The sequence below is a fragment of the Mus caroli genome, chromosome 4, assembly GCF_900094665.2.
Source record: "Mus caroli chromosome 4, CAROLI_EIJ_v1.1, whole genome shotgun sequence".
In the NCBI taxonomy this organism is placed as follows: domain Eukaryota; kingdom Metazoa; phylum Chordata; class Mammalia; order Rodentia; family Muridae; genus Mus; species Mus caroli.
Genome location: NC_034573.1, coordinates 119,146,953 through 119,156,746, shown reverse-complemented (window position 1 = coordinate 119,156,746; position 9,794 = coordinate 119,146,953). Strand labels below are relative to the sequence as shown.

Genomic DNA, 9,794 nt, shown 5'->3' with positions numbered 1-9,794 from the left:
GAAAAACCAAAAAAAAAAAAAAAAAAAAAATTATGGGGGTGCTGGAGACATGCTCAGTGGTTAAGAGCACTGACTGCTCTTCCAGAGGACCTGGGTTCAATTCCCAGCAACCACATGGTGATTCACAACCATCTGTAATGAGATCTGATGCCCTCTTCTGGTGGGTCTGAGGACATGTACTCATGTACATAGAATGGATAATTCTTTTTAAGTTCATTTTCATGAGCTCATCTTGATTGGTGGGACAGTGCGGTTAGGTCAAGGTGATGATGCAGAGATGATGACTGAGGAGGAAACGAGTGCTCGCCATGCAGGTAAAAGGTCCAAATTTTGGTTCTCAGAACCCATGTAAGGATTCAGACATGGCTGCTCCGTATGTACCCAGTGCTCCTTGGGGGTGTGGAAATGAGCAGATCCCTAGAAGTAAACCCCAGGTTCAGTGAAGAAGCCCTGTCTCAAGAACTGAGGCAGAGAAATGAGAACCTAGCATTGACCTCCAGCATCACATGCGCATGCAGATAGATCTGCAAGTGTTAGCTTCTACACACAGGTGTATACACAAACTATGGCTCAGAGTGCTTGCTCTGTAAGCTTGAAACCCTGAGCCTGAATTCCTAGAACCCATAAAAAAGCCAAGTGTGTGTGGGTGGGTGAATACATATGGCGCTGGAAGCTGTCTGGGCTATTCAGCCAAGCTAAAATGCGGTGCTTCCAGCTCCCCTAGAGACCGTATTTCAAGCCGACAGGGCTGAATTGGTGAGGAAGACTGGGCAAACTGACCCGGCCTCCATACACCCACACACCACATACATACACTACGCGCATACATAGCAGTAAGTTAGAACCAGGAAACACACTGCTAAGAGCCATGTCAGAGGGTGAAGATGAAGATCCTTCAATATAACCCTTTTCCTCTTTAAATGTATACCGTAATCCCAGCACTTGGGAGGCAGAAGCACCCAGATGAGTTTGAGGCCAGCCTGGCTGAGAGTACACGGAGAATCCTTGTCCAAACAAAACCCCTAAAATTAAAAATAAATAACCTGGAGGTGGAACTGAAGAAATAGCTCAGCAGTTGCTAACACCTGACGCGGACTCGGGTTCTGAGTCCGATCCCAGCTCTCACAAGGCCACTAACAACCATCTGCAACTCCAGGTCTAGGGGACCCTGTGCCCTCTTGTGGCCTCTGCTGGCACTGCATGGTACACTTACATGCAGGCAAAACACTCATTCACATAAAAACAACCGTACAAAATAAAAATATTGAAAAAAGTTGCATTTTGAATTCTGGGCTGGACCATGCACCACTGGCCTGGAACAGTATGTAGGCCAGGCTGACCTGTCCTAAACTCAAGTTCTGCCTGCCTCTGGAGTGCTGGGATTAAAGCACACGTGTGTGCAGGGGACTTGTCAGCTTTTAAGAAGAATTCCTAACCTTGTGTGATGGTCCATACCTTTTTCCTCTTAAAGCTTTATTATTTTATGTTTGTGTTTTGTCTGCACTTCTGACTGCCATATGTGTGCCATGCCTGTAGGGAACTGCAGCTGGTCACCCAGAAATAATGGAGTTTCAGTTGTTAGCCACCCAGTGGGTGCTAGGAATTGTACCCTGATTCCCTCTACAAGATCAAGTGCTTGGCCTTTTGTTGTTGTTTTCACTTTGTTTTTTGAGACAAGGTTTCTCTGCGTAACACCCATGGCTATCCTGGAACTTGCTCAGAAGACCAGGCTGCCTCTCCTCCCAGTGCTGGGATTAAAGACATGAGCCTGGCTCAACATGTGCTCCATTCTCTCTGCAGACCCAGACTCACGCCTTTTAATCTCAGCACACAAGGGAGTCACAGGCAGGAAGATCTCTGTAAATTGGAGGCCAGCCTGGTATACATATGGAGTTTTAGCCTAGCCAAGGCTACACAGTAAGATCCTGTGTAAAACAAGACACAAGGAATAATTTTTAACATTTATGTCATGAGGTGAGGTGATAGTGGTGGCACATGCCTTGAGTTCTAAGAACTTGGGAAACAGTGGCAGACAGATCTCCGAGTTTAAGGCCAGCCTGGTCTACAGAGTGAGTTCCAGGGCAGCCAGGGCTATACAGAGAAACCCTGTCTTGGAAAAATGAAGTAACCCAGCAACAAAAACCCCCACCACCACCACCACAGAAAAAAATTTATGTCATGCTGTATTTTTCATGAAGTGCTTTTTCCTCAATTCCTCGTTTAATCAGTGAGATTACAATTACAACTTCATTTGTAGCTAGGGCTGAATGGAAAATGGCTGACAGGAGCTCCGTCTATGGAAATGAGGAGGTGCTTGCCTGGAATCCAAATGGTATTTTACAGTGTTCCTTCTGCCTGAACACCAGCAGTGTCGGTCACAGTGCCACCAGCAGTTGAAATTGCCTCTTTACAAACAAGGTTTTCTTGTTGTCTATACAAACCTCCCTCCAGTTTACCTGCTAGAGCAGTTGTTCTCAACCTGTGGATCTCGATCTCCAAAAATATTCGCTTGTAATTCGTAACAGTAGCAAAGTAACAAGTTATGAAGATGTAATGAACCACAACGAGAGGGGAAGGGGTTGTATTAAGGATGCGATGGAGCATCTATCTATTCTGTCATTTCAGTTTCACAGAAGACCATCTAGGCCTGAGATGGCGTTGGGAATGGGTGTGTGCACTGTGTATTTCAGATGCTGACTTCTATGCCCAGACACCTCTTTGCAGTCAGGATGATGGTATGGTTATCTTAATGTTATGTAAAAACTGTTTGCCAACACCTCTGATTGGCTAATATAGAGCTGGGCAATAAATAGGGCAGGGTTTCAGATCATAGTTGGGGGTGCTAAAAGAGAAGGAGACTGTACTGGCTAGTTTTGTGTCAACTTGACACAGCTGGAGTTATCACAGAGAAAGGAGCTTCAGTTGGGGAAATGCCTCCATGAGATCCAACTGTAAGGCATTTTCTCAATTAGTGATCAAGGGGGAAAGGCCCCTTGTGGGTGGTGCCATCTTAGGGCTGGTAGACTTGGGTTCTATAAGAGAGCAAGCTGAGTAAGCCAGGAGAGGCAAGCCAGTAAGGAACATTCCTCCATGGCCTCTGCATCAGCTCCTGCTTTCTGACCTGCTTGAGTTCCAGTCCTGACTTCCTTTGGTGATGAACAGCAGCATGGAAGTGTAAGCCGAATAAACCCTTTCCTCCCCAACTTGCTTCTTGGTCATGATGTTTGTGCAGGAATAGAAACCCTGACTAAGAGAGAGACCAAGGAGAGAGGGAGTCAAGAGAGGGTGTGGGAAAAGGAGGGACAGAGAGAGGAAGGGGGGGGGAGACAAGAGAAAGGTGTAGAGACCTGGAAGAACCAGGAGGATTCACCATGAGGTTGCCATGAGAGAGCAGCCAAGAAGACACCCATGGACCAGAGTAAGCCAGGACAAGATCTCCACTTGTCTCAGAGCTGGAGGTAGCGGTATGCAGACACTCAGCTTCTTATATAGGTGCTGGGATACAAACCCCCGCCCTGATTGCTCAGCAGGAGCTGCTAATCACTAAGCCATCTCTTCAACCCTTAATAGGTTAAAAACAGGGTTTTTTGGGGTAGTGGTGGTGGTGGTGGTTGTTCTCTAACTGGATGCATAGACTGGCATTAATAAAACCACAGCATGTTGGTTTTAATCCCACAGACCTTTAATCCCAGTACTCAGAAGGAGGAGGCAGGCACTTTGAGTTCAAGGCCAACCTGGTCTACACAGTGGAACCTTGTCTCAAAAAAGTAAAGAAATGAAATTTCAGGAGGGTGTGGTGGCACACGTTTTTAATCCCAGCACCCAGGAGGCAGAGGCAGGTAGATCTTGAGCTCAAGGCCAGCCTGGTCTACAAATTGAGTCCAGGAGAGTCAGGGCTCTGTTATAAAGAGAAACTTTATCTTAAAAAAAAAAAAAAAGGATAAACAAAATAAAATTACATGTCAGGTCTATATGTAAGGTATAATGTCAAATATTTATCCTAAGAAAATATTAAGTATTGCTGCTTAAAAAGAAGAGAGAAAATTAGGAGTCTTCTAAGAAGTCTTCTAGAGAGTTCTACTCAGAACCAACTGGAACAGAGGATGGCTCTGTCCCTTAGCAATGTAAAACCATGACCTCAGCCGACATGGTGAGCATGTTCTCTGCCCCACACTTGTCTCTACACCTGACTTTTCTGAGACAGGGACATGTTCAGTTGCCCAGGCTAGCTCTTAACTCATTCTATAGCCACAGCTGGCCTTGAATTCAGGATCCTGAGTGTTGAGATCACAGGCATATAATTATGTCTATCATACCCAGCTCAAATGATATTGATTTAAGTTGGATTCGGCCTGGAGGCTGCTTACACCAGCAGGCAGTCCCTTCTGAGACACGTGGAGCACCTGCATCCCAGTGGAAGAATCAAGTAAGGCACCTAGAAGGAAGACCAATGCGTGGATACTTCATTCCTCCTTACAACAGGGAACAAAATACCCATGGAAGGAGTTACAGACACAAAGTTTGGAGCTGAGACCCTACCCTAGAGACTGTCCTACCCAAGGATCCATCCCATAATCAGCCACCAAATGCAGATACTATTGCATATGCCAGCAAGATTTTGCTGAAAGGACCCTGATATAGCTGTCTCTTGTGAGGCTATGCCAGTGCCTGGCAAACACAGAAGTGGATGCTCACAGTCATCTATTGGATGGATCACAGGGCCCCCAATGGAGAAGCTAGAGAAAACACCCAAGGAACTGAAGGGATCTGCAACCCTATAGGTGGAACCACAATATGAACTAACCAGGAACCCCCCAGAGTCGTGTCTCAAGCTGCTTATGTATCAAAAGATGGCCTAGTCGGCCATCATTGGGAAGAGAGGCCCCTTGGTTTTGCAAACTTTATATGCCCCAGTACAGGGGAACGCCAGGGCCAAGAAGTGGGAGTGGGTGTACGTAGGGGAGCAGGGCAGGGGGAGGGTATAGGGAACTTTCGGGATAGCATTTGAAATGTAAATGAAGAAAATATCGAATAAAAAATTGAAAAAAAAAGAAAGAAAAATGGCATAACTCAAAAAACAAACAAACAAACAACCAATGTAAGGCACCTGATGCTCCTGCTGGAATGACCAAGTACAAGGCTGCTGCTCAAAAATCAAGGACTTCATTATCTAGAGACCACAGCTACACACTGGTTTTCCATTTCTGAAAATCACACTTTAAATTAGCAGTTCCGTATTTCCATTTAGCACAGATACGATAGAAAAGGAGTCATCACATCCTCTCAAAAGGAAGAAAACAGATGAGTTCTTCAAGAGTCTCTTCCATCTTTGGTATTTTAGATGTCGATGATCACAAACACTTCTGGCTTCTCTTCATTATAGACTTGCATTGCTGAGTACGTTATTGCCTTGACTTCTGTTCCCTAAAATTAGAGTTAAATGGAAAATGAAAATGGAATTAGAATATCTCCAGCAGGAGCTGGCAGGAAGTCAAGCTGTAATTATGAAACAAGAGACTGGTGGTTATCAAGTCAGTGCGGCAGCATGTGCTGGAGACGTGAGCCGCAGGGAACACGGCAGAGAGAGCACGGGACTGGAGTCGGTGCTAAAGAGGCACGGGGCCCAGCTGGTCAGGGAAGCCATCTGACCTGGCTGGGCAAGGGTTTGTGTTTTAGCTATAAAATGTGTCAGATCAAACAACACAAGCTCTCCAGGCTGGCCAAGGCTCGTCTTGCCCCTCTCTACTTCCTTATGTCTGGACCTCAGCCCGAGCCCTCAGCCTGTTCTTTGGGATTCTTCCCTTTAGGAGAGTGACAGTTTCTCTCAGGATTCTGATACATGATATACTGTCCCAGTTTAGAACAAAAGTATTAGATGTCTTCGTAAGTTCCTTCCTACTCTAAAAAGAATCTGTAATAATTCTGAGTGCCACAAAACATGCCAGGTCATAGTGAATGGCACCTGCTGGCTCTAATGCCCACATCATGAGAGGATGCCACAGGGATGACTGAGGTCACTGTCTTCCCTCTGCTATTACCACGTAGTCACCTTTCCCGCAGGCTCACACTGTCCCTGACGGTATCACCATATATGTCTATCCACATCTCAAGCGGATGTTTACTGACCAGTGAGCTACATGGGCAGCTTTTCTTCCCACAAGGGCAATTCACATTTTCTCTGCAGGCATCTCCCCTCAGTCAACATGCTTCTTAGAGAATAAAAGCTATCAATAAGAACAAACTTGTGTGGCCAGCCTGGTCTACATGGCAAGTTCCAGGACAGCCAGGGTACACAGTGAAACCCTAACTTGAAGAAAGTACTAGGAGAAGTAGCTCATACATCCAGTCACCTCGCCATCGCTCTGCCCTCACATCTGCCTTCCTGCAGTATGAGGAGTGGCCTGTTCAGGCCTATAGGAACCAATTCTATACCTACCAACTGAGTCCACATCACCACTCACCAATGCTCCACATCCTCTTCCTTTCCAGTGCACCAATATACCCCTTCCTCCTTACTCATTCCCACTTGCATATAAATAAGCTACAACCTCCTAACTAAAGCCACATGAAATAAAATCCTTCTCCTTTATTAACCACACCCTGCCCCCAGCTACTACTGTGTTACCAATCTGTCCCCTTTTCTGTAGTCATTTCCAAAAGAATGTTTAAGATAGGTCTCTATACAGTCCTGTTTTTCCTGAAACTTGTTATATAGACCAAGCTATCCTTGAACTCAGATCTACCTGCCTCTGCCTCCTGTGTGCTGGGATTAAAGGTGTGTGCCACTATGCCCAGTGTTCCGAAAAGTTAAAAAGAGGCCTGGAGATGTATTTTGGTAGTAGAGCCCCTGTGTAGCTAGCATGCATAAGGCGCTAAATTCAATTCCCAGTGAGAGACAAAGAAAGAACATCTACCCCAGCCTCTTCAGTGTAGGCGAAACTAAGCCTCTGGCGGCCCATCACTTATAATTTCCATCATCTAGAGGAGAAAAGAAAGGAGACTCCATGGGCTGGCAAGGTGGCTCAGTGGAGAGGAGCACTGACTGCTCTTCCAAAGGTCCTGAGTTCAAATCCCAGCAACCACATGGTGGCTCACAACCACCTGTAATGAGATCTGATGCCCTCTTTTGGCAGTGTCTGAAGACAGCTACAGTGTACTTACATATAATAATAAATAAATCTTAAAAAAAAAAAAAAAAGGCCGGGCATGGTGGCGCATGCCTTTAATCCCAGTACTCGGGAGGCAGAGGCAGGCTAATTTCTGAGTTTGAGACCAGCCTGGTTTACAGAGTGAGTTCCAGGACAACCAGGGCTACACAGAGAAACCCTGTCTCGAAAAACCAAAACAAAAAACAAAAAACAAAAAAAACTAAGGTTTATGGAAGTGGAGAGATGGCTCAGCAGTTAAGAGCATTGGCTGTTCTTCCAGAGGACCTGGGTTCAGTTCTCCACACCCACAGGACAGCTCACAACTGTCTGTAACTCCGTGATCAGACACTCTCACACAGACATACGTGCAAGCAAAACACCAATGTACATAAAATAAAAATAAATCATAAACAAACAAACCCAAAGTTTACTTTCATGTATGCAGATGAAATCCAACATCTAGGTTGGATGTGTGAACGTACCTGAGGGTGCTTGGACAGTGAGAACTCTTCTCCCCACCTTGAGAAGGAAAGTCAAACATGGTTATTATTTCTACAATTTTCTATTTTTATTTTATTTTGTACATTTTACAGTAAGGCTTGTAAGTGTGGTCTCACATTGGAGACCCTAAAGGAGATGGCAGGGTAGAGGTGGGGAATGAACTACACAGGTCTAATGGAGGAGAAAGCCATGACTCTAGACTACGATGCTTTCAATGCTGCTAGCAAACTGGGATCAAGCTGAGCATGGTAGCACACATTGAATCCCAGCACTGGGAAGCAGATGGCTCCTTGAGTTAAAGGCTAGCAAGGAAGACAGAGCAAATTCCAGGTCAGCCAGAGTTACACAGAGAAATCCTGACTTGAAAAGCCAAACCACCAAACAAACAAACAAACAAACTGGAATCATCTAGTTGAGTGCAGCTGCTAATTATAAATACAAAGTTTTTCATCATAAAAACAATTGACGACTGGAGTGATGCTGGTTCAGAGCTGGTTCTCTGGCTGCTCTTCCAGAGCCCAGGTTCAATCGCCAGCAACCACATGGCAGCTCATAACTCTCTTTAATTACAGTAGACCTGACACCCTCTGCAGGCACAAGACATGCATGTGGTACACATACATACAAGCAAACACCCATAGATAATACATTTTTCCCCCAAGACAGGGTTTCTCTGTATAACCCTGGCTGTCCTGGAACTCACTCTGTAGACCAGGCTGGCCTCAAACTCAAGAGATCCACCCGCTTCTGCCTCCTAAGTGCTGGGATTAAAGGTGTGCACCACCACTGCTTGGATTAAATTTTTAAAAATTCAAGCTTACAAATCTAGAAAGAAATTTATTTCCATAGTTTCTGAGTTTGTAAAGCTCAGATTGGCTCCCACTCCTAGGGGTCTATGCAGGTCTATGCAGGTCAACCTGCCAAGCCTAAGTGCAATGCTCCTCTGACTCACCATTTATACAAGCCATACATACGTACATTATACATATATTTATTTATATATTTTAACATCTTTTCTGACTTGCTACTTAGCTAGTTTCAATACTTACCCAATGGATCGTAACTTGAAATTTTTTTGATCAATATTAAGTACTTTCACTTCCTAAAGAGGAAAAAAATGTTATTTATCTTATTTTAAAATATTTTTGAAACAAGGTCTTATATTACTCATATTAGCCTCAAAATATAGCCAAGGAAAAGTATGCATTATGGACCCTTCTGCCTTCATCTTTGCAGTGGTGGGATCACAAGCTTGTGCCACCACGCCTGGTTTTATGGAGTGCTGGGGATTGAAACCAGGGCTTTTAGAATGCTAAGTCAGCGTTCGTCCGTCCAAGTGAGCTACAACCACTGGACAGAAAATTGTTACTTTCAACAAAGCAAACAAAAAGCAGAAGAAACAGAGGAGCAATGGTGGCACATGCCTTTAATCCCAGCACTCAGCTACACAGAGAGACCGTGTCTGGGGATGGGGTGGGATCCATCTGTACACAACACTGCCCACATCCAGTCTGTAGGATGCATGTGATGGATGGAGCTGACAAACGAGAGACTGGAGGGTTTCTGGAACACAGAGGGAATGTGTGTCAGGTGCTGGGGATGTGTCCTAGAGGTTGGCAGCAGTGAGCAATTTGCATTTGGCTTTTTCTGTTTGTTTGCATTAAGAAGTATAAACTCATCAATTGTTGAACTTCGAGCAAGGTGACAGAAGCAGGAAACTTCAAAGGCAACAGCTCGACATGTGGACCTGAATACAGCTCACAGGTACACTGCCCGGCCTCTCTTCCCCCCCCACCCCCACACCTTTTTTTGTTTGGATCAGGCTCAATATGTAGTCCTGACAGACCTAGAACTGCTCTGTAAACCAGGCTGGCTTGGAACTCAGAGTTCCTCACACCTCTGCTTCCTGAGTGGTATAGCGAATGGCATGCCGACCATGCTGGCTTAGTAAATGCTCTCTCCAGCCCTTGGTGATATCAAATACTTCACAGTCAGAGAGAGAGAGAGAAAGAATGAATATACTTAGGCAAACAGGTTAGTCAATAAGGACCTACATAGCCGGGCGTGGTGGCGCACACCTTTAATTCCAGCACTCGGGAGGCAGAGGCAGGCGGATTTCTGAGTTCAAGGCCAGCCTGGTCTACA

The 9,794-nt window shown here is 45.3% G+C and overlaps 1 protein-coding gene across 3 annotated transcripts in view; it reads right to left on the bottom strand.

Moving 5' to 3' along the window:
* Positions 1–5,141: 5,141 nt before the first annotated feature.
* Zbtb8os (zinc finger and BTB domain containing 8 opposite strand) overlaps positions 5,142–9,794 on the bottom strand; it is an 11,176-nt gene continuing 6,523 nt past the window's right edge. For 2 of the 3 annotated variants that reach the window (XM_029476110.1, XM_021159421.2), the window contains exons 5-7: positions 8,699–8,751; positions 7,631–7,667; positions 5,142–5,424 (exon numbers count right to left, since the gene is read on the bottom strand). In XM_029476110.1, coding sequence (XP_029331970.1) covers positions 5,338–5,424; positions 7,631–7,667; positions 8,699–8,751 — 177 coding nt within the window. In that variant the 3' untranslated portion in view covers positions 5,142–5,337. The remainder of the gene's footprint in view (positions 5,425–7,630; positions 7,668–8,698; positions 8,752–9,794) is intronic. The other variant, XM_021159422.2, reaches the window with a different exon arrangement.